Source organism: Stegostoma tigrinum, chromosome 40, assembly GCF_030684315.1.
Source record: "Stegostoma tigrinum isolate sSteTig4 chromosome 40, sSteTig4.hap1, whole genome shotgun sequence".
Lineage (NCBI taxonomy): Eukaryota > Metazoa > Chordata > Chondrichthyes > Orectolobiformes > Stegostomatidae > Stegostoma > Stegostoma tigrinum.
In genome coordinates this window covers 17,355,834-17,383,321 of record NC_081393.1, presented here as the reverse complement: position 1 = coordinate 17,383,321, position 27,488 = coordinate 17,355,834, and the positions used below count along the sequence as shown (strand labels likewise).

Here is a 27,488-nt window from a genome sequence, read left to right as displayed (position 1 = left end):
CAGGTGACAAGTTTTCTTTTATTTGAATGTAGTGATTCAGTATAAGGCAACAGTAAATAATTACATCTGGATGGTTGTTCCCATTATAAAACAAGCATTGGTCCAGTAGCTGAATGAAACAAAGCATTGCCATATCACTAGTACAAGTATTGTACTTGCCCAACTACACCATAGCATGAGTGACTAATCATGACAAACAAGGGATGATCTTTGAATTTCACTTTTCTTGACAATGAGAAGGAAAGATTCTGATCAGTTAGGTGGGCTACATGCAGTAGCTGTTGTTGGAATGCTTTCATTGCAACTCGCCACAGTCAGTGACGACAACAGGAGAACTTGTAGCCCCACTTCTCGATCCTACTGCTTCCATCGCCTTCACAACATTCATGCCTTCTATAACTCTTCCAAACACAACATGTTTTCCATTTAACCTGAAAAAATTAAAAAGACAGCTCAAGTTTCAGAAACTCAATCTTACATCATTATATCAAATGAGATCTCAGTTTGGGCATGATGCTCAGTTTTATCATGATCACCACAGAACTTGTAAAGAAACTGAATTGGCAGAGTTGAGGGAAAGGAGGAGACTTGGTTTAACCAAGTCACTAGGTCAGTGACCAAGATTTGTTTTTAAAATTGTAAAGTCACAAGAATGAGCCACCTTCAGGCCAACACATTCCAGTGGTAGAACACACAAAGCCTTTTAGTCATCTTAGCAATGGGAAAATATTTCCACCCTAGTCAGGCTTGTGAATCACTATCCCTCAAAACTGTAATGAGTGAACTTTTATCACAACAATTTAAAAAATTAGTGACAAGACAGTGAAACAAAGTCCCAGATTACATTGAAGAAAACAATGCTGCACCAAAATAGCCTTAAAATAAAACTTGGGATATTAGCCAGCAAAATACTGCAAACCCAACTAAGTGAACTTTACATTTGTTTCTTCATATTTTATCTTAAGTCTGTATGACCCAACTCCACCCTCAGCAATGGGTCATGATATGATCCATTTGCTAGAACGTGTATTATGCAGTCTCTGGAATCAAAAGTAGGTGCAACACAATAGCAGGCTACCTGACTGACTAGCTACAGACAAGAATCCTTACCAATCAGTTTTTGTAGTACAGATGAAGAACTGCGATCCGTTTGTATTCGGCCCAGCATTGGCCATTGACAATACACCTGTAATTAAAACAATCAAGTTACCAACAAAAGACCAGAAGTCCAAAACAGTAATACACACTACAGAATTTTCCCAAAACCTCCCAACTGATGTAATACAGACCAAAGTAGTGCTGGACTACACTGACAGGCTCAAGTTCAAATAGGCATCAGGTAAGGCACATTTAGAGCCCCAACTACATTCTGACTGCTGCCCAGTAACTTGCTCACCACAAATTTAGAAATTTGTGTACCTTCATGCCTTGAAGGCTTGTGGTTTGCAGGGCTGTCTTTCAAATACCCACCCCACAGCCACCATTAGGCCAGAGGCCTTCAATGCAGTGCTTTGTGGCTCAGACAGAAATGCTGCTCACTAAACTACAACACCTCACATGTAGATCACAATGATCAAATGAAAGGAGAAACCACAACAAGCATCCACAAAAGTAAGATCTTTTCATTTTACACAAATCCAGACAGGTTGGATGTTACACACAATAAATTTCATTTACCACAGCTTTCATGAAGGAGTTTAAAGTTCTCATCCTCAAACTTGAGACCATAGATGGACCTGCCACCAGTGCCATTGCCAGCTGTGAAGTCTCCACCCTGTGGAATGCAGACAGACATTCAGATTAGTCAGACCCACAATAATAAATGCAACCTCTGCTCAATTTCATTGGCAAACATCTAGCACCTAACTGCTGTACCATTTCAGCACATTCTGAAGATTGTTACTATTATTCAGTTGTACAAGTTGCACATGCAACCACCATTCCAGTGGAAGAGTCAATACTGCAACATGCCATTTTTCAGACAGGCAATATTTATGGTTTGTAAAGAATATCACATTGTCAATAGTATCCTGTCTATTCACGATCTTAAAAATTCTGGTCATCACCACATTGCTGCATACAAATTGGTTGAGCTCTTACTGGCTTCTTAAAAAAAGCCCTAACTTTAAAAACATCATGGAACATCTTGCTCAAGAGCTTCTAGTCCTGAACAATCTCCAAATAGCAAAGATGAGTCTGAAATTTCAGTCTCAAGTCTGAGCAAAAAATCTTTCTAGCTGTGGAAAGCATTAGTAACTTGGAGGATTTTTTAAAAAGACTGTCATTCTGCTGTTGCTGCTGAGTTTTAGCATGCAGCTTTCAGATTGTTGATTTTGCATTGCTACCTGCCAATGACCAGGTATTTCCAACACCTGAAATCAGCTCCTGTATTTGTTGCATCTCAAAATCCAACAATTCTCTTCCTCATTGTATGGCCTCCCCATACACAATTAAAACATTTAATCTTTCAGAACAGAATGCTTCACCAAAATATTCAGATCCAAATTTTAAACTGAAATCAATTACAAAAGATCCAGATGAAAACTGGAAAGCTTGCTTTCACCAAATCCACATTTGCTACATGTGGAGCAAGGCTGCAACTGACTAGTGGGCCAGAGATATTGTGCAGAGGACTGCTTCAGAGCTGAGCCAAGAACCAGTCTTGAAGAGTTATTGCCTAGATGTTTCTGGTTTGAAATCCAAGGTGATGCAACAAGACTGCATATCAGGTGATTTACTATTACAGCTGGAAGCAACTTGAAACATTTGCCTGAAGGCAACCAACAAGTAATTTACTTGGTCCAACTTGTCTAAGCTACTCATTTGGAGACAAATTGTAGCAGGAGTTAATACCAGTATGGTATTTCAATTCACTTAGACTGAACAAAAATGTTTATATATAGTTACAAAGTATATCCAGTTCTTAAAGGAGACTTACCTGGCACATAAAGCCAGGAATTATTCGATGGAAAACTGATCCTCTGTAGCCAGAACCTTGTTCCTTTAAGCACAGTTGACGGAAGTTCTCTGTTTAAAGGAAAGATTTGAGCAAAACTCCAACCTTCTAATGGAAGTGAATAGGTGAAATGCAGTCACTGCATCTCAACTGCCTTCTGTCAACCATGCCTCCTAAAAGCTTGCTATCACATTATATTCAAATTATAGCCAGCATTCAGAAGTGCTCCATAATGTCTATCAATTCAAACAGTATTTGGGATCAAAGTCAACTTTGGTCTACTCCAAATAGAAAGTGGCAAACTAGCCATCCTAGGAAATTTTACATCATTGACAGACTCACCATTCCTTCCTTCCTCACCATTCAGCCCGAAAGATGCAGGTTCAACGTTTTTTAAAAAAAACTTAAGGGGAAGGTATAACCCTAAATAAAGGAAGTACATGTCCATAATAACAGATCAGAATATAGCAGGGAAGGCAGTCAAGGTAGTGTATGGGACTTTTTTTGAAAAGTAGCACATTAATATGCATTAGACACCCAAGGCAGGTGGGACTCAAACCTAAACTTTCTGGCCCAAGGGTAGGAACACTGCCAGTGCCACAGGACCTCTAGTTACCTTTATTACTCAAGGCACAAAATAAAAGACCAGGAAGCTTTATGTTGGAGTATTGTGCACAATTCTTGTCAACCATAGGAATAGAGAGAGATTGTACTAGATGGCCTGCAGAGAAGATTTGCCTGATGTTACCTGGGTTGAAGTTCTGTACAAGTGGAAAAATTGAGTAGATCTTCGTTAGATCTCCTCAGCCTTGTGGTTCTGAGCACAAGATTGAAAGGTTTTTTCCACTTCAGAGGGGTTCAATAGTCAGGGACAGGGATGGACTATGAAGAGCCATGGTAAGGAGAAGGGATTTCAAATAAGATTGAGACTCTAACTCACTGAAAGGGGGGGGGGGGGGGGGGGGGGGGCAAGACTTCAACATTTAAAAGCAGTATTTAGATATCCACTGATCAATAACCCTTAGGGCTATGGGTGAAAATAAACAGAAAATAGGGTTTAATCAAATGTGAGGCTGGATGAACACAGCAGGCCAAGCAGCATCTCAGGAGCACAAAAGCTGACGTTTCGGGCCTAGACCCTTCATCAGAGAGGGGGATGGGGGTAGGGAACTGGAATAAATAGGGAGAGAGGGGGAGGCGGACCGAAGATGGAGAGTAAAGAAGATAGGTGGAGAGGTAGGGAGGGGATAGGTCAGTCCAGGGAAGACGGACAGGTCAAGGAGGTGGGATGAGGTTAGTAGGTAGCTGGGGGTGCGGCTTGGTGTGGGAGGAAGGGATGGGTGAGAGGAAGAACCGGTTAGGGAGGCAGAGACAGGTTGGACTGGTTTTGGGACGCAGGGGGTGGTTGGGGGGGTGGGGAAGAGCTGGGCTGGTTGTGTGGTGCAGTGGGGGGAGGGGACGAACTAGGCTGGTTTAGGGATGCAGTAGGGGGAAGGGGAGATTTTGAAACTGGTGAAGTCCACATTGATACCATATGGCTGCAGGGTTCCCAGGCGGAATATGAGTTGCTGTTCCTGCAACCTTCGGGTGGCCCAGGCAGAATATGAGTTGCCCCCCACCCACTGCATCACAAAACCAGTCCAACCTGTCTCTGCCTCCCTAACCGGTTCTTCCTCTCACCCATCCCTTCCTCCCACACCAAGCCGCACCCCCAGCTACCTACTAACCTCATCCCACCTCCTTGACCTGTCCCCTCCCTACCTATACTCTCTCCACCTATCTTCTTTACTCTCCATCTTCGGTCCGCCTCCCCCTCTCTCCCTATTTATTCCAGCTCCCTCTCCCCATCCCTCTCTCTGATGAAGGGTCTAGGCCCGAAACATCAACTTTTGTGCTCCTGAGATGCTGCTTGGCCTGCTGTGTTCATCCAGCCTCACATTTGATTATCTTGGAATTCTCCAGCATCTGCAGTTCCCATTATCTCTCAAGCTATTATACTGCCTGAGTAATTTTATCAATATCCTAAAATTGCTTAAGTTGCAAGTTGTTTGTTCTCCACAATTCACATTGGCTGTAAACCTGGTCTTAAATGATACAAATGAGAAATCTCAAATGGAGAATGGGAGAAAGTAGTATTCATTTGCTCACCTGCAGTCTTTGGAACAACATCCTTCCTTAGCTGGTGGATAGGAAGAGAGCACAAAAGATAAGACTTTTAAAAACAAAATAGACACATGCAGTCTCAATGGCACAATGAGCCAGCATGGGCAATAATCATTCTGACAAAGGGGTATACAGTGTTCTTGATTTAATTTTCAGAACTTACAAGGGATCAGATGGAAAGCAATCCCATTTTAGCAAGACACGTGCTGCCACAAGGGGCACACCAAAGTAGGAAGGGTGATGAAACAAATCATTAGATAACTCACAGGGAGACAGCAAGTTAACACTGCAAGTCCAGTGACCCTCCTTTGTAACTGGACATGACGAAGAGAGGCACAGGCACATGGTCACAGGCCAGCAGCTGACAGCCCTCAAGAGCCTAGCAGGAGGTCTGTCATCCATTTGGGAAACTCAATGTAAAGAGGTGTGGGAAATGGAAAGACAGAAGGCGCGCGCGAGGGGGAGAGGAGAGAAGGAGAGAGAGAAAAAAAGAGGGGAGAAATAAAAAAAGGACGTTTCACAGCACAGGTATGAAAGGCACACATCTTTATAACGGGAAGTGAGGAAAAAAAAGGAAGAGAGTGTAAAAGGATTGAAGGAACACATTTCCTTCTCCCAGCTCAGTTAAAAGAATGAGTTTATATTAATAAGGAAAAGCCCAAAAAACTATGGGGGGGGAAATCGATCAGATAGTAACCGATTGTGCATTAGTAAGAGACTACTCCAGTCCAACAACCCCAGACTTCATTAATACAGAGAGACAGGCGACGAAGGCCCCTTTTCCCCATCCATCAGCACCCACCACATCCCATCGAGAGCTATCAGAAGGGGAAGCGAAAGAGACAAAATGGCGGTGATGGCCATTTCCTCCCTCCCTCCCTCCCTCCCTCTTAGCCCCAGGTAACGACCCCCCCCCCCCCCCAAAACACTGAGATCAGCTAACAGCGCACAAAATAACAGCTGAACCCGCCCGACCTCAAAAACGATGCGTCCCGCAGGCTGGTTGCCGATCGAGATGTCGAAGAAGACTTTGGGGTTAGCCATTGCTTCTCGCCTTCACCAGTTACCAACTCAGAAAGAAAACCACCTCGTTCCACCCGCTACTCATCCGCCCCCTTCCTTTATAGACTACGCTGCGCGGCATGACCCGCCTCTCCGCGACCATCTGATTGATACCCATGTCGACCAATCGACGACCGGGTTCCCCGGCGATTGACGGCCGATCTCTCCAATCGGCTATAGACACACCCACTCAGGTTGATAGATGGCCGCTACCGCCAACCATCAGCCGGAAAAGCGATCCCGGCAGGTTGACGGACGGCCCAGCCTACCAATTGGCAACCGGCAACCTCGTTGATGGGCAGCCATCTCACCAGCCGGCGCGCCTGGAGGGCGGGCATCGGCGGTAAAATTGGCGGCGGCGGGACAAATCACATGGCGGCGGCTGCTTGATGGACGGGCGGAAGGGCCAATGGGAAGAGAGAGCCGCCAACCGCCGGCCTCGACCGAACGAAGATTCCCACGGGAACACTTGTTCGTGAATGTTTAAAAAAAGGGTGTTTTATTATTATTATTTCCACATTTCTTCCCCAAACTTTAATATTTTAAAGAAAATATATAAACTCACAAGGACAGGATGGCGGAAGGAAAGAGCATTACGCCCTCACCTTAAGTCGGCGAAACGGTACAAATTCCATGCATTGATAACGGTAAAGACTGACAGGTGTAGAGTCCCCTTATTTTAAATATGCAAAAGAAATCGTTATGACAGATGTAGGAGGGAAAAAATACTGACTTAAGTTTGCGTTAGTGTGGGTGACCTGGTTTAATTTCAGTGAAAAAGGCGGATGGTGGGAGGGGAGAGAGAATGACGGAAGATGTTTCCGGCCCATTTTTTTTATTTCCCTCCGCACGGAGCTTCGCTCTTGACTTTTGCTTTAATCGCAAAGAAGTGAATTATAAATAAGAGTCTAGTATTAATTCAGTTGGGAGTTTGTTGGATTTGGGGGAGGGCGGAACAACCCTTTTGTTGGTCGAAGAGGACAGTCCGCTTTGTAGTCTCAAGATGGTCATCCCCCAACTCCTTCCCGCAGCTTCCAGAATGTTCTGTGTGGTCAAGCTGCAGCGGCAATGGGCGGGCTATAGCAAACCACATCACATTCCCACAATTAAGTCACTCTTCAGCAATTTGCAGGGATTTGCATCGAGCGAAATTGCGAATTCAGAGCTCCTTTATTTTTCTTCTTTACCCCCCCCCCCCCCCCCCCCCCTTTACTTTTTCAATTTTGTTTTGCCTGCAGCGCACCTTCATGAGGGTTTGGGGCTCAGTAAATTTCTCTGTCGCTCATCGAAATTGTGAATGCACGTTTTTGCTTTTATTTCTCTTCTCTCCGCCCCCGCCCCGTGTGAAACAAGCCTGGCAAAGCTACTGGTGTCAGCTCAGTGAATTTCTCTTGCATCCATTGAAATTGTGAATATAATTTTTTTATTGTTTCCACCCCCCCCCCCGATTCTGTGTGTTCGCTCAGTGAATTTCTCTTACATTCACAATTTCGATGGATGCATTTTTATTTGCCCCAAATTCTGTGTGCAGCAAAACCTGGCCAAGGCCGCCGGTGTCAACTCAGTCAATTTCCCTCGCATCCATCGAAACTGTAAATCTCCCGTTTTGTTTTGTTTTGTTTTGCTTTTCTTTTCTGTGTTGCAGCAAACTAATGAGTGCTCGATGTCAGCCCCGTAAATTTCAGCTGCGGTGGTCAGAATCAGAAATCCTCTATTTTGCTGATTATTTTTTTTCCCTGTGTGAGCGCACCAAACGTGCTTGTGACAGATTGGTAAATTTCACTTAACATCCATCAAAATTGTGAACCCGTTTTTGCTCCTTTTGTTTTTGTGTGCAGCAAATCTACTGAGGGGTGCCCAGTAAATTTCTCTTGGGATTCAGCAAAATTGTGAATCCCATATTTGCTCAAATTACCTTTTCTGTGTGTATGTGTAGCAAACCTAGTGAGATGCTTTTGTCAGACCAGTAATTTGTTTTTACATTCATCGAAATTGCAATTTCCTCTTTTATTTGCTCATTTTTAAAAGTGCAGTGTGTCTGTGCAGTGAGCCTAGTTAGGTGCTTGCGTCAGCTCGTAAATTTATCTCGCACTAACTGAAATTGTGAATCCCCTTTTTGGTCTTATTTTTGTGTACGCGGCAAACCTCATGATGTGGTTGTGTTAGCCCAGTAAATTCCTCTTGCACTTTCTTATTTTGGTCAAGTTGTCATACTTAAAAGTATGCCAGAAGGGCAAAACAGTTTAAAAACAACCAGTATTAGTGGGAAATGAATGTACTGGTCGTACTGGAGCATTGCCGGTGAAGAATACGAAGGCCGTGGTAGCTGTAATATTGCCACTGTCTCGTTAGAGAGAGAGTTGTATGGTGGTCGTTTAATCTGAGGGTCACCACGCTTCAGACAAGGGGAGAGATTGGGAAGGTGAGTCATTTGTGATAACTTCAGCCACTGGGAAATGAACCCACACTGTTGGTGTCACTCTGCATCGCAAACCGGCTGTCCAACCAACTGAATTAATCAACCTCCCACTGTCTGTATATGTAATTCACAAGTGTTACTGTATTTTTCCCTTTCTGGAGTATTGCTTTGACATTTGGGGTGTGGTCAGTCGGAACGGTGATGTTTCCCTATCAAGGAAATGTGCAAATAAATGAGATGCAGCAGGGATTTGAAAATAAAGCAAAGAACTGTGAATGTTGGAATTCTTGAAACTAAAACACATTGCTGGAGAAATTCAGCAAGTCAAGGAGCATCTGTATAGGGAAAACAGTTAACTTTTCGAATCCAGTGACCCTTCTTAAGAACCATCTTCTCCAGTTGTGTCGAATTTCTCCAGTACTTTCTATTTTTGTAGCAAAAAATTCTCTTTGCTTCAGGCATTTAAGTGAATGCCATCAACAATCAAATTCTTAGAGATGATCTCTTTTGTTCCTGACCCATAGCCTTGCCAGTCTGATGATATTTATCGGAGCGAATCAGGCTCAACAGTGACAAAAGAAAAACGTTAGGATAGGAGAAGGACACATGTTAAACTTGATGGTAATAGCAGCAAATTTCAACCAATACTTCACTTCTGTCTGTCAGGGAAACTGACATGGGCATAACTGCAGCCTAAAAACAAATGTAAAGACAATCCACGGAGCTAAAGGACTTCTTCAATTGCCTGAAGAGCTGTTTAGAGAAAATGCTGAAAATAAAATAAAATTGGGCACAGCAAGATGGAAAAATTTAGCATTTCTTTCCAAATACCTCGCAAATTGTCAAGTATCTCATGCCTGGTGTGTGTGTTTACTAGATAGAAGACATATTTTCAATTTAGTATGAATAGAAAATCAAAGCAGCCCTAACTTTGAATTATTGTATTATGTTGAATTTTTAAGCTACCATTTTGGCAGTGAATGTAAAGATAGCTAGAAATTAGTAGAATTAAGACAATTTTTTTCAGCTATTGATTCTCGTAATTATATTTGAATAGTGCGATCAGAATGATTTTATTATCTCAGCTGCATTAGAAATGATAATAATTGCAGCCTTAAAATCCATTTCCTAAACTAAAGCCAAGGTACAGCTATTACCAGTGAAAAGTAATCGTTTGAAACTGTTTAAGGTACAGAACAATTAACCTTTAATTACTACAATAAAAATGCAGCTTTTTTTTGAAAGTTCATGGGATGTGGACATTGCTGTCTAGTTCAGCAATTACCCATCCTTAATTGCCCAGAGGGCAGTTAAGAGTCAACCGTATTGCTGTGGGTCTGGAGTCACATATAAGCCAGACTAGGGAAGGACGGGTGTTTCCTTCCCTAAAGGATGTTAGTGAACCAGATGGATTTTTCTCACAATCAAGGACAGTTTCATAGTCATCGTTAGTCACTTAAGTTTGGATTTTTATTGAATTCACATTCCACCATCTGGGAATCTGAAACAAAAGCAGAAATTGCTGGAGAAACTTGGTAGTTTTGGCAGCATCTGTGCAGAGAAAGCACAGTTAACATTTTGAGTCCCATGAACCTTCTTCAGGATCGGACGAGATACAATGGTCTGACCTACCTTCTGTGTGTCAAAATGGAAATCTAGTATGTCAATTTTCAATTAAATTTTATTATTTTTCTGTTTCAGAGGCCCAGTGATGTTGTTCTGTTCCTGTTTCTGAGTCAGGAGCTCCAGCATGCCGAAATCTTTAAAGAAAAAGCCTTCTACATCTGTCTGGGGCACTTTCACATACATTCCCTGTGTCTTTGCCTGATGGTTGGATGCTGCCTCCGTCTGTTTCCTATTGACTCCTTAAGTAAGTCATCAGGATGGTTTAATAAGTTTAATTGGCTACCTGCCACTTTGCGGCAGGTAAGCTATGACAAACCCCTCATCCTGCTCTGGGAAGTGTTCTGGGGACAGGACAAAATTTGGAAACCCTCGTGCCTGCTCACCTTTATGCCCGTTAGCTGAGCACTCACCCTGTGTTTACAGATTTATCAGACCTCCTTGCTGTTGTATGTCCTATGTTCCGACTGAAAGCCTAGGATACAAAATGTCTTATTAACTGCTCTCTCCACATTCCTGCCTTCAGCAACCTATGTACATATACACTCAGGTCCCTCTCCTCTTGCACCTTTAGAACTGTACCTTTTGTTTCATGTTGTCTATGTCCTTCCCACCAGAATGACTCTTCACACTTCACTGTGTTAAATTTTCTACCCATTTCACTAACTGGCCTGTGGCCTTTTGAGTCCTGTGCCATCTTCCTCATGGTTTACAATGCTTCCAAATTTGATATCATCCACAAATATTGAAATTGTGCCCAGTACATGACCATCTAAGTCATTAATATAGACCACTGACAGGGACAGTCTTCGTGGCAATCTCTGGATGGGGGAGTCCTTTTTAAGCAATGAGTGGTTCAGATCTGGAAAGTATTGCCTGTGATTGTGGTTGAGACAGATGAGTGTGGTTTTCAAAATGGAAGTGGATTATTATCTGAAAAGGAAAGGCTTTGCCCATAAGGCAGGGAAGTGACATGAGGCGATGGCAAGCTGAATGACAAAAAACAGCAGCAGCTATGGACAACTGAAGTTGCCACAAAAAACTAAAAGATAAAGCATGCAAACATACAAAAAGTAACACATTTCCTGACAGTTGGGATAGACACAAGAACCAACAAGGGGAGACAAAACAGATGAAGAGCTCCCAAAACAAAAGCATGAAAAGGAACTTTCAAGTGATAGTGAAACACAACAAATATTTTCTAATTTTAGAATGAGGGATCAGGAGCAGTGTTACCTCTTCATACTGGCAGCCATGATGTTGTGGGTGAGAATAAGACAATGGCAGAGTGTTGACTCAGTTAGTACACAGGAAATCCTAACGAAATGAATGTTGAATCAGGAACAGGGACTGACAAAATTCATGGATGTCAACCTTCCATCCGTTGACTCTATCTACATGGCTCGCTGCTACGGAAGGGCAGCTAATGTCTTTGGAGACCCTTCATACTCTGGTAATGATCTCCTAAAGCATCTTCTGTCAGACAGAAGATACAGGAGCTTGAACACCGAGCACATGCATGAACAGGTTCAGGAACAGCGTCTTTCCAGCTACTATCAAACTGATGAATGGACTTTAGCCTCAAATAAGGCTGCAAAGTAACTTGTATGCCTCTAAGTCTTTTTGATCTGTACATCCTTTGCTGTGATCTGCCTGGACCACTCTTAAACAAAGCTTTTTCACTGTAATTCGGTACATGTGACAATAAATCAAAGTAACAACAGTTACCTTGAGGAAAAAAGACAGTAACGAGAGATTAGAGTCCAGATGGTTCTAACCCCCTAAAGTTAGAGGAAGTAGGTGCAATTATTTCATTTGTGATCTTCTCAAGTTCTCTTAGTTGATTGGAAAACTCTGCGTGAGGATATTTAAGAAAGCTGAGAGGGGAAAACTGGGGAGTTGTAGACCAGTTAGCCTAACATCTAATCTCAGGAAATCACTTGCTTGGACTGGTTTAAAGCTGAAATGCCAGCATTAATATATAAAAGCATCTCGTATTAGTGGGCCTGCTGCCAATGTGACCTGCCATGATTGTCAATTCAGGAACTGCCCCTGAGGCTTGAAAATGTTGCTCAGACCTCATAATTGATCACTGCGGGCTCCGCTGCAATTTAATTTCTCAGCAAGTTACTGACAGTTGTTCCCGAGTCCAAATAAAAACCAAAAGAACTGCTGTAAATCTGGAATAAAAACAAAGTTGCTGGAAAAGCTCAGCAGGTCTGGCAGCATGTGAAGAAAAAATCAAACTTAACATTTTTGAGGAAGAGTCACTGGATTGTGACATCAGTTGGGTCACTAAAATATGAAATGCAAGCTTACCCTCCTTGAAACCGAGCATTTTGCCAAGATCCAGGTGGCTTCCAACCCTGGCATTGCCTGCTTGGGCAGGATATTAATACTAGTGAATAAAACAGGTCCATGGATGATGGACCAAAAAGGTTCATTCTGCATTGTGACAATTCTATGATTCAGAGTCATTCAAGAAACAGACCCTTCAGCCAACCAGTCTATGCCAACGATAATCCTAAACTAGTCCCACCTGCCTGTGCTTGGCCCGTATCCCTCCAAACCTTTCCTATTCATGTACTTATCTAAATGTCTTTTAAAAGTTGTAACTGTACCTGCATCCACCACTTCCTCTGGAAGTTCATTCCACGCATGAACCAATCTCACTGTTAAAAAAAAGTTGCCTCTCGCATCCTTAAATCTTTCTCCTGTCACCTTAAATATATGCCTGCAGTCTTCAAATACCCCACCACTGGGAAAAGACTTTGGCCATTTGCCTTGTCTATATCCAGCATGATCTTAAAAACCTCTATAACGTCACCCCTTAACCTCCTACGCTCCACTGAAAAAACAGTCCCAGATTGTATCCCTTGCTGTCCTTCTCTTGGCCATGGACTCCTGCTGCCTGAGTCTTCTATTAGCAGTAACTCAGTGGCTAGCAATTGTCACATGTTCCATTTAAAAGCACCCATGTTCTTCATTCAGCCTTCAACAAACCATGAACCATGCTGTGATGCCTCCAATGCTGAGCTAAAGTCACCCCCTTGGCTGTACAGAATGATCTGGACTCCAAACAGCCCTCAGCCTGCACATCTGCTGCTTCCTGGCCAAAGTCCATGATATGGAATAGCTTAGATGAAGTAATGGACTGGTGACTGCATGAAATATTTTTACAAAGTATTTTGTAAGTATTGTTTTAAGTTTTTATTTGATATTTTACCAGTTGATCTCTAGTACTTGAACTTCATTAATTATGTACTGAATGTTGTCATGATGCTTTAGTGCTCTTTTATTGCTGTCTGTAGTCACATTAATTTTCACCTGTTCACAGGAAGTTGCATTGGAAAATAGTTCTAGAAGTGCATTTTTTAAAAAAACTCTCTTTAAAAAAGGCAACACTAAAGTAGCAGCATAGGAACGTAATATGTAACTCAAGAAAAGTCCTACGATTGTTAAAATCATAATGCAAAGCAGTCCTCATTTCTGCACGACAACAGGAAAAAGAGGCGGAAGAGGAGTACTGTGGTGTAATCAACTGAGAGAGCCCCAGAAGCAGGCTGATACCCACTAACCCAGTAAGGAGTAAAGAAAAGACAGGGGATAAAATAGACATAGAGTAAAAAGGAAACATATTGTGGCTGCCCTGGTTTCCTCCAAATTGTAAAGGTGTGTAGCAACCTTGTCAGCTGTGCATAAGTTGAGCCCTTTAAATGACCACTTTTCTGCTGAAAAAGTTTAAAAGGGCTACATGCTTGAACAAATTATGTATTTATTCCAAAAATGAATTGAACAATGTGTTGATTGCCATAATTTAGTTGGAAAGGGTTCAAATACTTTTTTGTCTTTGAGGCCCTCCTCAAATTTTTTCAGGGGCAATATTTTAATTTTCAGAGGCCATAGTTCCATTCTCATTAACTCGCTGCAATTTAATTTCTCAGCAATGGAGAGGTGATCTGCCTGGACCACTCATAAACAAACCTTTTTCATGTAGTAATAACACTATCACTGTGTTGACACGCACGGTGTTTGGATTCTCTCAGAAGCAGAATTAAAATAATTCCACCGTGTCCTCAGTAATGATCACCTCTCCATTAATCTTAAACACACAACACATTGTGAAGGCATTTATTAGACAGCACACTATCTGAATTTGTACAAGGCAACAAGTTAACAAGAGCTTCATTTTCAAAAAAACTGACAACCACTTTACACTATAAAAGCCAGCAGTTTAAACATCTGCAGACTACAGAGGTCACAGCTAATGTGTTTCTATAGTATATGCACAAATTTTAAATTTTTTAACCAAGCAGTTATAACTGTATTTATTGCATCTCAATCTGAATCTCAGAATTAAATTTAAAAATTGATACTGTGTATTTAGTGGAATTCACCATATTTTTTTGTATATGGTAGCTGTTGACGTTATGCAGCCATAAATTTAGAGATTCTACATTCGTTCGCAAGAAATTCGTTGTCTCAGTTATTTCATAATTTTCTTGCACCAATTTGCTTGGAATTCCGTTACTGAAAGTTTAAATTTGGTCTCTCTTTTTGCAGCTTCGTTTTCCTATTCCCTCCCTGCCCCAAACCTCCTTCTCCCTCCCTAAACCCTCCTGCATCCCTCTTCAACCCCACTTCTGACTCCCTCAGGTTGACACCACCACCTCAGAGCACACAGTTAAAACTCCCAGACCTGTTAGAAGGCCATTCCAGTCTGTGCAAAAGATTCCTCATCCTAGTGGTTCTTGGCACCTCCATCAGCACCCAGACCCCTGCTCCTGCACTTCAGCTGTTTGACCTTGACTCTCCCCTGCCAACTGCTGGCTGTGGTTCCTGGCAAAATACTCCCATGATGATTCCCTGACTTCCGTAGCTGATGGTTGCCAATCGTGTCACAGGCTTCTTCTCTCCTGCCTTAGCCTTGCTTGTAAGCAGAACAGCAGCAAGCACAGGAGAGAATCATTCCTACCATTTCCCTCCATTGGAAAGTACAGGCTGTTTTATGACTGGTCTGATCCTCTGGAACTGGAACCCCACCAGGAGAAGACTTGCCTACCGGAGAAGGATAGGTGAAAATTGAGTTTGTACCTCACTAGGGTGTGGGCAAAATACATCAAATAGTTTTAGTTACAAACAATAAGGAAACTATGCCTGAGAATTTATTTTAAAAAATTGAAGCAAGAAGATGTACGTTCTGACAGTAGTTTTAATGAAAGTGAGAAAATACATAGCAGTGTTATACGAATGCACATTTATTAGAGCTGAATACAATTTCCGCTGGACTTTGTATCAAAAAACACAATCAGTTTCCTTCAGCATCAAGTATAGAGGTAAGAAACAGGAAACAGTGTACGGACCTGTACAACATTCAGCAGTTACATGCAGACAAGGTTTTTTCCTGTTTCGTTTACTGTACAGAAATGTTAAAAAGAACAACATTTTGTAAAAAATTACTTTACCCTCTCTTTCCAACCCAATTTACTTTGCATGTCGTAGCACCTTAGAATGACATAGTTGGTTATTCGTGAATTAATTTATTAAATGGACCTGCTACATCTTTCATTTCTGAAGAGCAGTTGCTGGTTTTCTGTGCCATTGTCTTGGTTGCGTTAAAGTTAAGACAGCAGCTAGGTACCATACCTTACCAGAATATGGATACCTTATGCCAAATTACACATACCTGTACACAAGTATGTGCACATTTATTTTATGTATGTACAAATCCCTTGGCAAAAATAATATCTACGTTTAAAAAATACACAAAAAGAAAGAAGAAAATATGATATAAAACTGTAATATTCATTAAAATATCTCAGTTTTCTCAATTTGTAGATTACTTATAATTGCCTCCAGCAGAAATGTAATTACATCATTTAAATGATGTTGCCTTCAGACAGGTATATATGCTCTTTTTTTAAAATGAAAACATTTCGCCATAGTGTGCGATTTTCCCGAGGTGACACGTGTCATTTATTCAAAAGCCATTGCTTTTGACTTGGCCTGTGGTATCATTTCATTTTTAAAGTTTTTTTTATTTTGATTTATGCTGACCCCATTGGTAAATAATGAGGATTCCAAAAAACATGAAGTTTGAATACTTGCCTCTTTTTTAAGGTTTTTTTTTCAGATCGTCAGAGTCTAAATGTCATATCAATGTGGTGCAGCTTCTAATTCAACCCTAATTTAATATTAATCAGATTTATACAGCCAGTTACATAAACTTCTGTCTGTCAATCATATGCATCAGGAAGTAAATAGAGATTGAGGATTGTAGGAAGTGTCTGGAAAGCACTTATTGGCGGTTGATGGGTAAAATGAGTAGATGGATGCTGATGGAACTGCAAACCTGACTTGAAATTTGTGAATAAGCTGATCTGCATCGAGTTACTGCAGCTCTTAGCAAGCTGCCACTAGCCCATCAGCAATTGGTTACATCATTTACTAAAATGAGAATATCTTGGGTGATCCCTTTTGATGGCTGAGTACATATCTCTGTTGGCTTTCTGCTTGCTGAAGTTGTATTACAGGGTCACTGTGATTTGGAGTCTGGTTTAAACAATAAATAAAAATCAAGAAATCAACTGCTTTTGGAGAATTTTCTAGTACATAAATGTTCAGCTGCAACTTCACAGAATATCATTTTTGATGGCAATTTATGGAGTAGCAGTGAAGTTTTGTCTGAAAATAATGAAAGTTAATAAGAGCTCTCACTTTAACCTTTAGAAAACCAAACAGCCCATCATGTCCAGTTGCTGTTTATCGTGTGTTCAAAAATGCAGCAAAAGGTATTTTTTTCTTGACCCAGTTTTTAACTCTGTTTACCTGAACAAGCAGGTCATGTTTACCCTCTGGTGCTTCACCTCAGTGGCCGTTGTGCATGTACTTTGACATTGAGCAAGGAATGTTATTTGTCTGTGAGGAATACTTTAGTTATCCAGAAATCTTGTCCTCACCTTGACCAGTTTGCCTTCCTTAGCACCTTTGAATTAACAGAGACATTGAATTGAGTATAGGACCTACAGGTCTATATGGCTTAGTTTGTGATGTGTTTAGCAATGCAGTAATCAGAGAAGAGAAAAGCAACTTTTTATTTAAAAAGATACTAATGACTGAAATAGAGCATTAAAATATTGTCATAATTATGGATGTTTGTATATAAGATAAGGATATACTCTGAGTCTTCAGATGTATTTTCTCATGGGTTGGAATGTGCAGGTGAAAAACCTTTCTGGCTTTGCATTAATACAAACTAGGTGGCATCAGTGTAAACTTACATACAGTGGCACAAAACATACTTGTGAAGAAATGTGAGACCAGTCAAATTCTTGCATCACTTTGTCTTTGCACCCACTAAAATATAATTGCAACCTTGACCCATGTTAACTTCAAGAAGTTCTGAGTCACCAATTTCATTACTTGCAAATCTTTTGTATTGTATTGTTACTGTAAAAAGAAAGCCTGCCTTTCACCACCATTTGTTTTTGAGAAGTGGGCAACACTTGACAATATTTACTGCCTATTCCTGTTTTTCCTAAATGTACTAAGAATCAGGTGCAGCTCAGTATGCGTACTAGATCCTTCACTAGAGCAGAGCTTGTGACCACTGGATGGCATGGTGGCTCAGTGGTTAGCACTGCTGCCTCACAGTGCTGGGGACCTGCGTTCAATTCAACCCTTGAGCAACTTTGTGGCGTTTGTATGTTCTCTCCCGCATCTATGTAGGTTTCCTCTGGATGCTCTGGTTTCCTCGCACAGACCAGAGATGTACAAGTTAGGGGGGGATTGTCCATGCTAAATTACCCAGGGTGTTCAGGGATGCGCAAGTTAGCGTATGGGAAATGCAGGGTTACAGGGTTGGGTGGGATGCTCTTCAGAGAGTTGGTGTGGACTTGTTGGGCTGAATGGCCTGTTTCCACAATGTATGGAATCACTAGGTTGCTGGTTCACCAACACCAAAATCAATTGTATAGGTTATCATCCTGTTTAATTCTAGAGGGGCCATGATCTACTTTAAACATCATAATCTTGATTCCCACAACATTAATGAAAGTAATGATATATTTATTTGACTGTTTCACTTCACCTCACACCTCTTCCTTCACTTTTCAAGACATTTGACTGCAAATAAATTGGGTCAGGCTTGAATGAGTTGGGGTTGGCCTTGTGTAGCTTGTTGTCATACAGCTGTGTTACATGACATTATTTAAAAGCTGTGGAGTATTTGAAAGGTGTGGGTATTGTAGATTGGATATGAATCTTCATTTGCACAACCTATGTGTGCATCCAAGTTTGCTTTTCATGGTGGTGATTACAGATCATACATGAAATGAATTTGGAAAGTCTCAATACCAGTGACCACAGTTCTAAGGCAGAAAACTGTCAAATTCAGCACCACTAAACTAGGAATCTCAACTTTGTGTCTACAAGAGACTTATCTGGGAAAGAGAAAATGTCACTGTTCTGAATTTCAGGCTGAAGCATGTCTTGTTGATATATTATAGTATCAGGTTAAATGGGGCATTCAAAACGGCATAGAAAGGTTTTTGGGTAGTAATGATGTGCGGGGATATAGGATAAAGGGAGAAGATCATTACTAGCAACAGAGCCAGCGTGGGCACAATGGATGTCATAGAAATACTGCAGTGCGGAGGAGGCTATGATTCAGATTCTGAATAAAGGATACAGTAGATGTAATTTAACACCATATCCACCCTAGCAATGCTTCATACATCACCAAGTAATCTAAAATTATAACTGAGTCTAATGGTGTGCCATGTTTATTCTTTCATAGGTTTCGCAGAATGGCAGAACCAAGGAGGTAAGGCAAAATAGATATTTTAATATATTGTAAAAGAACCTAGAAATGCACAATATCCAGAACAAATATCAATTTATTAACGCAAGGACATACAGACAAGAAATGTACCATCTTTATTCTGAAAACAAAAGTCACTTGTAATTATTCCACTTTAGGTCTACACTTTTGAACTTTTGGTACATGGTGTGAACGTTTCACAGACTCCAAATATTCTGACATTCAGCACACATACTATCAAACTCAGATTCAAACTTGATAGAAACGCCAGGGAAGGCTTCCAAAGAAATTTGAATCCAGAATAGGCTCCTTCCGAGGTTTAATAGAAAGGAATTTTGTTCTCCCTATTGCTGAATGATGTACAACCAAGCCATACAAGACCAGAGTGTTCCAGATCTAATTCCTGCTCTTAAATGGTTAGTAGTCAATGAGTATAAGAACTGGGTCATTACAGTATTAAAGATCTGACAGCAAGGGAAGGAAGAAAGAAATGAGCCAAAATTCCCACTGCTCTTTACTGTTTGGTACTTCTTGATAGAAAAGCACGTGTTTGTGATAACTGCCTGAAGTTAGTGTGAAGTTTGACAGCATTGGTCGAAAAGTTTGAGACTTTCTGTGAAGATTCATGTGACAAGAATGGTCACCTCATAAGAGTAATTGAGGGCAGTCGATACTCGAACTGTACCCTAGATGAAGTCCAGTTATCAAGAAAGGAAAGGCAAACACTAAAATATATTTTTAAAAAACTATTTGAATTGAACAAAGCCTTTGGAATTAATCTATAACATAAAGATGACTTTTCCAGCCCTTTTCTTTTGATGCTGAAGCATTTGGAGCATGTAATTAAACAGCAACAGTACATTAGAACAGGGACTAACACAAATCACTATATACAGTGTGAATCAGGAACATGCAAATAAAGCAGGATTGCTTTGGTACTTAAAGAATTGTTTCAAATTTTCCAGACAATGTAGTCTTATATTTGAAAGCACTTCTCCAAAAGCAATATGAGCAGTATAATAAAAGAGGAATATTCATATGTATGTATAAAAATTTTTTTTCCCAAAATCAGAAGGTTTACTGGCACTTGTAAAGAAATTATTTTCTTCCAAAGCATTGTTCTATGAAAATACTAAACAGCTTTATCTGCAGCATTTGGTATGTGTTCTGCAGCAAGCCACATCTTGTAAACTATGTCTAGCACTGTTCTTTATAGTCACTCTCCAACAAGAATTATGGTGGCATTTTTTTTTAGATTACAGTTACATTATGAAGAAATTACACAGCGATATATGCAATGGTAGACTGATTTATGGAAACAATTTTCTGTTTAATTTACAATTATCAGATGCAGAATCATGAATGGGGATGTGTTGTATTGGTATTGCTGTTGAATTCACTTAGTATATTGATGATAACATTAGCAACATCATTTTCAACTCACCTTAAGACAGAAAACTGATTGTGAATGGAGAAATTAAGCAGCTTGGAAGTCAGCTGAACAGAACAGAGCCCACATTATTGAGAAAACAGGAGGAACATTCAGGAGGACAAACTCCAAGATCTGATGGGGAAATAATATATATTTCCTTTAGAGAAATAAAGAAAGATAGTTCAACTTTAGGTGGTAGGAGATAGCACAGTACGTTGATTTTGTTCTGGGTCTATTTTTGTTCACTTTGTATATGGATGTTTGGGTAAAGGCCCAGAGCTTACATGATGCCCAAATCTGCAGAGAGATGGGAGGCAAAGGGAATTAAATCTGAGGGCCAAAGAGTGCTACTAGAAGATAGAATGAGCAAAAAATGAAGGCAGACAGAAGCAGGTTCCTGTTCCAAGGACCCGTTTCCACTGATGATTGTGCGACAGTGGAATGTACCACTGGAGCTAATGAATGAAGCAGATCTATAAATACGTTAGATGGGTAGGTGATTGAAGGAGAATGGGAATACGAGGATATGGGAACAGGCAGGTATGCTGGAATAAGGGTGACTGTTTGACTGCTAGGGTTACGTTGTTTGTTTGAATGTTGCAGCTTTTATGTAAGTCTTAAGGGAAATCCAGCTATTCAAGTCTTGACTCAGTTATCAGAATAACGTCTGTTGGAATGCCCTAATTATCTGTAGTTAAAGTTTAATCAAAATATCTAGTTCTGTCAATATAGTTTCACAAAAACCATGAAAACAACAGTACAGTACAATAATTCAGTGCAGCTCATATTTTAGTGCAATGGTACAGTGTCAACACACAAGGTATCGGTATCTGAAGTAAGATTAAAATATTAATGAAATTACATGTAAATGAAATGACTAAATTTTAATTTCTCAATCTCATCACTAGTCATTGAGCCATATTAATTAGGAGACAATATCTTCAACACTATTTGATATCCTTCTAAACTCTTAGTGAGAAATTGCTAGCCACGTTAGAGAGGCTGTAGCCAATTTTGGCCATTACCCAATTGACCTTGTATCAAAAGTAAATGGAATAAATATGGAAGAATTTATCTGTATACTTACAATGTCTGTGTTTAACTAAAAGAACCATTAACGTTATTCTGAGATCGGGAACAATGTTTATAACTTTTTAAAAATTGCTGTCAAAACAAAATTTTGAACCTTTTATTAAACAAAGGGGGTGGAAGAGCTAAGGGCCACAGGATAGCAAAATATATGAAAGCAACTGGGAGAAATCTTGGAGATTTTTAGAATGGAAGACCAAGGGAGGTGAAGATTTCCAATTGTGTGGTATCAGGAAAGAATCAGTTATAAGAGACAGCATAGCAAATTAATTTTAACAGCAATGTTGTTAAGTAGAAGTAGTATTTTTCTCTTACTGTCTCCTTTGTAAGTAATACTTTCCATTTTTAAATATTGCACACTTGGTGAGAATGGGAAAGATAAGCTGCAAGGGTATGTTTTAACTTCTGGTTCATTAGTTGAGATAGTGGCCCATTCCAGATGAGAGATCCATAATACCACACATCATTCTGGAGCTAGAGGGTGAGCAAACTGGTCCCCAAATTTGTCAACATTTCAGAACTACTAATAATAGATGTATGAAATTAAGAAGGCTAGGCTTCTACCTGATTCTTCAACTCTCTATAGCTGCCTCCAAACTTGGCCTCTGTAACTGGTGATAGGAAATTTTGAGGTAAAGATCTGGAGGGTCTGGTGGCGCAACAGAGTAACATGCTAATGGGCTACACCCACATCACACCATTTCAGGTTCCAGCCTTTGTCCCTAGACTGTTTGTTTATTTCTGCCTTGCTCATATTCAGATAGAAACATGATTATTTTTCTTTATTCATTCATAGGATAAGGACATCTCTTGCCAGGTAAGCATTTATTGCCCATCGCTAATTACCCAGAGGGCAGTTAAGAGTCAACCACATTGCTGTGGGTCTGGAGTCAGATGGAGGCCAGATGAGATAAAGTGGCAGTTTCCTTCCCTTAAAGGGCATTAATGAACCAGATGGGTTTTCTGACAATCGGCAGTGGGTTCATGGTTATAATTAGACTCTGAATTTGTTTTTTTTTATTGAATTGAAATTCCACCATCTACCTTTGCATTTTGAACTCAGGTGCACTGAACATTATGTATGCCTCTGGATTAACAGTCCAGTAATTACTAGGCCATTCCTTTCCCATAGGGAGGAATAGGAATAGGCCCTTTGAGCATGCTCTGGCATTCAATACAATTGTGGCTGATTAGTGCCCTGTTCCTACTTTCTCTCCATAACCTGTGACCCCTTTAGCCATAGGAGCTTTAGCTCCTTGTTGAAAACATTTTCTGCCTTGGCCTCAAGTGCTTTCTGTATGAGCAATACATGTAAATTATAACCGTTTACTAGTGAACAGTGCTAGATCTGGCTAACCCCTCCCCACTCCCCAGCTGGAGTTATTCCCAATGCCAAGCAATGCATTGGAAGTCAGTCTATGCTTCCGACTCAAATTGAGAATATCTGTGCAAAGAACAAGCCAGGATAATTGAAATTATTTGAAACCAGGAGATTGTGCTTAAAGCTCCTGCTTTGTACAGGGATACGCATTTGAAGTTCATTAAGAATTCTGCCAGTTATCATAAAGCATCAAATTAAACTGTTAGTCTTTGTGGTAAGAATTAATAATAGCTGATTCCAAAACTAACCTTCAATTAGAACATAGAACATAGAACAGTACAGCACAGAACAGGCCCTTCAGCCCACAATGTTGTGCCGACCATTGATCCTCATGTATGCACCCTCAAATTTCTGTGACCATATACATGTCCAGCAGTCTCTTAAATGACCCCAATGACCTTGCTTCCACAACTGCTGCTGGCAACGCATTCCATGCTCTCACAACTCTCTGCGCAAAGAACCCGCCTCTGACATCCCCTCTATACTTTCCACCAACCAGCTTAAAACTATGACCCCTCGTGCTAGCCATTTCTGCCCTGGGAAATAGTCTCTGGCTATCAACTCTATCTATGCCTCTCATTATCTTGTATACCTCAATTAGGTCCCCTCTCCTCCTCCTTTTCTCCAATGAAAAGAGACCAAGCTCAGTCAACCTCTCTTCATAAGATAAGCCCTCCAGTCCAATTATACCATTCCAATTTAAACCCTTATAAAGGAAGCCCAATCTTTTGACTTGGAAGTTAATTGAAGGACAAATGTCCTGATTTTTGTGGGAAGCTGTAGTTCTAATGGGCAACAGCAAGGGCAGTAGATGCTATTTATCTCCATTTGAGGAAGGTATTTGAGAATGTGACATGTAACATGGAACAAACTGATTCAGAAGTAGTGGGGTGGCACGGTGGCTCAGTGGTTAGCACTGCAGCCTCATAGCACAAGGGACCGGGTTCGATTCCAGTCTCGGGCAACTGACTGTGTGGAGTTTGCACATTCTCCCCACGTCTACATGGGTTTCCTCCGGGTGCTCCGGTTTCCTCCCACAGTCCGAAGATGTGCGGGCTAGATGGATTGGCCATGTTAAATTGCCCGTAGTGTTCAGGGGTGTGTGGGTTATAGGGGGGTGGGTCTGGGTGGGATGCTGCAAGGGGCGGTGTGGACTTGTTGGGCCAAAGGGCCTGTTTCCACACTGTAGGAAATCTAATAAGAAAAAACAGATTCAGAAGTAGTCATTGTTTAGGTGGCAGATCATTCGACTGCATTGCAATGTGACTGAAAGACAGCAGACAGGTAGAGTATGTTCTCATCTGCCCCTCTTTACTCTGTTGCTTAAAACTCTGGTTTTGCAGTTGTGATGACTCTGAGCTGAAATGCTAAGCCTGTTGTGCTTCTCACAGATGTAACTAGGCAGGGTGCTGATGGATTGTTGTGAAAGGCACACAAAGCCAGAATCATAAGGAAACTGTTGGGTCATTTGAATCAGAGATAATGGGAACTGCAGATGCTGGAGAATCCAAGATAACAAAGTGTGGAGCTGGATGAACACAGCAGGCCAAGCAGCATCTCAGGAGCACAAAAGCTGACGTTTCGAGCCTAGACCCTTCATAAGAGAGGGGGATGGGGAGAGGGTTCTGGAATAAATGGGGAGACAGACTGAAGATGCTTGTCCTGCTGTGTTTATCCAGCTTCACACTTCGTTATCTTGGATTCTCCAACATCTGCAGTTCTCATTATCTCTGATCACAATTTTAACCTCACTGCGAAGCCTCTTCCAGGATGCCTAACCTGAAGAAGTTACCCTCCTCCCTCCGGACCAACCTCAGGGAATCTCTGTCCCACTGCAACTCTCTTGTAATCTCTTCGGCCCTGAAACTGCTCGACCATGTCCTGAAGCAAACCAGGTACCACAGTCACATCACCTTCCTCAGCACCAGCCTATGGAACCGGATCATCCCCAATGGACTAATCTTCACCATCCCCCCAGAACTCCCACTGACTGAGGACGAACGGTCAGTCCTAAGCAAGGGGCTGACCTTTGTCCTCCTCCACCCACACATCAACGAATACCAGTCATTTTTGGACATTGAGCAGTTTTTCCGCCGCCTTCGCCTCCACGCTTACCTCTTTAACTGGGAGTCTAACCCTCCCTCCACTGACCCTGGACTGACCTATCCTCTCCTCCCTCCCCACCTATCTTCTTTTCTCTCCATCTTCGGTCCGCCTCCCCCTCTCTCCTTATTTATTCCAGAACCCTCTCCCCATCCCCCTCTCTGATGAAGGGTCTAGGCCCGAAACGTCAGCTTTTGTGCTCCTGAGATGCTGCTTGGCCTGTTGTGTTCATCCAGCTTCACACTTTGTTATCTTGGGTCATTTGAATGACTGCTTATAATGTGAGTATTATATATTTTCTTTCATTTAACCACTCCTTTTTAACAGATTAGATGAGGCGAGGCAAGCTTTTCTGGATGTGTTGGGTTTAATTATTAGAAGGGAACCTCTACTCCCGCTGTAACAGATTGGGGGCTTGTTTTGATTCTAATTATCAGAGGACCTCAACTTCTCCTTTATAACAGGGCATATACATGCAGCGCATGTGTGCTTGTGTGCCCTTATTCTATGTAGCAGACGAACTTGCATGACCTCAATAAAAAGAATTAAACACACACACATCCCAGTTAATAACCCTGCACAAAGGATTCCATTCATGAGTCATGCCACTACTGCTAAATTTACCAAGTACACATATAGGAGGGATACATGCAACAAGGGGACAAACATGCACACAGAAGCAGACATATGGACAAGAGCACATATGGGGAAATAAAAAGTGATGCTGAAATGCCAGATTTCCTAGCTCTTGTTCGGTTTGTATGAAATGGAAATTATTGAGAATTATTTGATGGACCCATTTGCAAGTTAGGTTCAGCTTCTGTCACTTCTTTCTTGTGATGTGGACATTGCTGGCAAGACTACATTTGTTGCCCTATCCTAATTGCCTTTGAACTGACTGGCTTGCTAGGCCTTTTTAGAGGACATTTAGGGATTGGCCAAATGGCTATGGATCTGGAACCACATGTAGCTAGACTGGGTAAGAACAGCTGATATCCTTCCCTAAAGTACCCTAGTGAACCAGATGTGTCTTTAAGACAATTAATTATAGTTTTGTGGTTGCCACTACTGACAATAAGATCAACTCCAGATGTTATAACTGAAGTAAAATTCCAACAGCTTTTATGGTGGGATTGGGACTCATTAGCTGGGGCCTCTAGATTACTAGTCCAGTGACATTACCACTACACCAACACTGATGCTTGCTGGTTTGGGAAGTAACAAGCCTCATACCACTGCCCTCCAGTGCAGAGTACTCAAGCTGATACAGATAAAGTTGGCCTTCACAATGGTGCTACATGATATACCCCGAATTGTTTGGGTTAAGTGCAATCCCAGATATTTTAATCACAATATAATGAGGTAATTTGGACAAGGAATCTGATCTTCCTATTCAAAGTCTCTGTTTCAGTTCCAGGCTGAAGTTACTATGAAGGATTCAGCTTCTCAACCTCTTCCCTTGTTCTCCAGTGTTCAGGAAGCTACTTCAGCCTCGAGAGGAGGAACAATAGCTTGGCAGCCGAATCCAGATTTGGCAGGAGATAAGGGGGCCTCCAGTTGGGTACAACTGGAGACCCCAAGCCCAGCACTGCACTGTGATACCAACTAGATGTGTGTGCTCTGAGGTGGGCTCTGTGTGTGTCCAGTGTGAGTGGTTCATGAGAGGAATTCAAGGATGCAAACAAAAAGTAGGCCCCACACACAAAGGAGTCCTTGAGCCAAGACCATAAGAAAGGGAAAGAAGATCAGTCAGATTTACTGACTGAGAGAAACACTCCTGCAGTGAAGGAGTGAAGGACTCTGCGAACCCTCTACACCAAGAGCGACCCTCGCAACCACTGAACGCTATCACTTGACCACAAACCTCCACTTGATAGCTGAAGGCGACCAAGAGTGTCCAAAGATACCCGACACTGACCAGGGCAACACCAGCAACATCCACCATAATCCGAGACAACAACCTGCTCGCAAGGACCACCAAGAAGGAAAAGGAACCCAAGGTACTCACCCGTTGGGTCCAATGTGCCCAACCACATCAGGAGACACCACCAGATGACTGTTTGTAGCACTTGTGGCCCTTCTCGGAGTCCCAGTTACAGCAAGAGATTATGGACAAGAGCCTGTTGAAATCATATTTTCATTCTCGGGATGAGCATAAGGCCATTGAGACCCTCTAACCCAGCTTGGCTAGTCTTAGACGGGGGAAGGTGTGGTTCAGGAACTAATGGTGCAGGGCATCCCTAGCTCTCTCTCTCTCTCCGTTAGCATAGATACAGTGGGTGGCTGTTGCCTCTTTACCCCCTGCATTAAACCTTGGCTGTAAGGCTTAACTGGGGGTCAAGTTAACTGGGAGACAAGTCTCAGTCAATAATAGACGGGTTTGATATTCACTTTCTTGTTCTCCTGTAAATATATTCAATCTGCTTGTTTTTCAATAAA

At 41.5% G+C, this 27,488-nt stretch overlaps 2 protein-coding genes across 11 annotated transcripts; one reads left to right on the top strand and one right to left on the bottom strand.

Annotated features, from left to right (window-relative positions):
* On the bottom strand, positions 1–6,831 carry LOC125448125 (uncharacterized). 2 transcript variants are annotated; one of them, XM_048523178.1, is made up of 6 exons: positions 6,787–6,831; positions 5,105–5,168; positions 2,939–3,027; positions 1,678–1,774; positions 1,111–1,186; positions 1–431 (listed from the first exon to the last, which is right to left on the bottom strand). In XM_048523178.1, exons 1-6 carry the CDS (start codon positions 6,814–6,816, stop codon positions 296–298), a joined length of 492 nt encoding a protein of 163 aa, XP_048379135.1. In that variant the 5' UTR covers positions 6,817–6,831; the 3' UTR covers positions 1–295. The 2 variants fall into 2 exon arrangements, with proteins under 2 accessions (XP_048379135.1, XP_048379134.1); XM_048523177.2 differs by lacking the exon at positions 6,787–6,831 and adding an exon at positions 6,095–6,228 and having other exon boundaries at positions 5,105–5,135.
* Positions 6,610–27,488, top strand: LOC132206645 (uncharacterized). Of its 9 annotated transcripts, XR_009443075.1 has the most exons (7): positions 7,392–8,603; positions 10,302–10,470; positions 13,215–13,413; positions 16,953–17,014; positions 19,021–19,047; positions 22,362–22,382; positions 26,520–27,488. XR_009443075.1 is itself a non-coding variant. In XM_059641130.1 (6 exons), the coding sequence occupies exons 1-6, from the start codon at positions 6,661–6,663 to the stop codon at positions 26,592–26,594; spliced, it is 522 nt and encodes a 173-aa protein (XP_059497113.1). In that variant the 5' UTR covers positions 6,610–6,660; the 3' UTR covers positions 26,595–27,488. The 9 variants fall into 9 exon arrangements, 4 of the variants coding, with proteins under 4 accessions (XP_059497113.1, XP_059497115.1, XP_059497114.1 ...); XM_059641130.1 differs by lacking the exons at positions 7,392–8,603; positions 13,215–13,413 and adding an exon at positions 6,610–6,828; XM_059641132.1 differs by lacking the exons at positions 7,392–8,603; positions 13,215–13,413; positions 26,520–27,488 and adding exons at positions 6,610–6,828; positions 24,338–24,487.

Excerpts from the sequence above, each read along its gene's own strand:
- LOC125448125 (XM_048523177.2), bottom strand. The coding sequence starts at position 6,163 with ATGGCTAACCCCAAAGTCTTCTTCGACATCTCGATCGGCAACCAGCCT. Across the intron at positions 1,775-2,938 it reads TTCCTGGCTTTATGTGCCAG|GGTGGAGACTTCACAGCTGG; the intron begins GTAAGTCTCCTT and ends TGCATTCCACAG. Across the intron at positions 1,187-1,677 it reads ACTCCTTCATGAAAGCTGTG|GTGTATTGTCAATGGCCAAT; the intron begins GTAAATGAAATT and ends TTTTAATTACAG.
- LOC132206645 (XM_059641130.1), top strand. The coding sequence starts at position 6,661 with ATGTTTAAAAAAAGGGTGTTTTATTATTATTATTTCCACATTTCTTCC. Across the intron at positions 10,471-16,952 it reads GTTTCCTATTGACTCCTTAA|AAAACCAAACAGCCCATCAT; the intron begins GTAAGTCATCAG and ends TTTAACCTTTAG. Across the intron at positions 19,048-22,361 it reads AGAATGGCAGAACCAAGGAG|GATAAGGACATCTCTTGCCA; the intron begins GTAAGGCAAAAT and ends ATTCATTCATAG.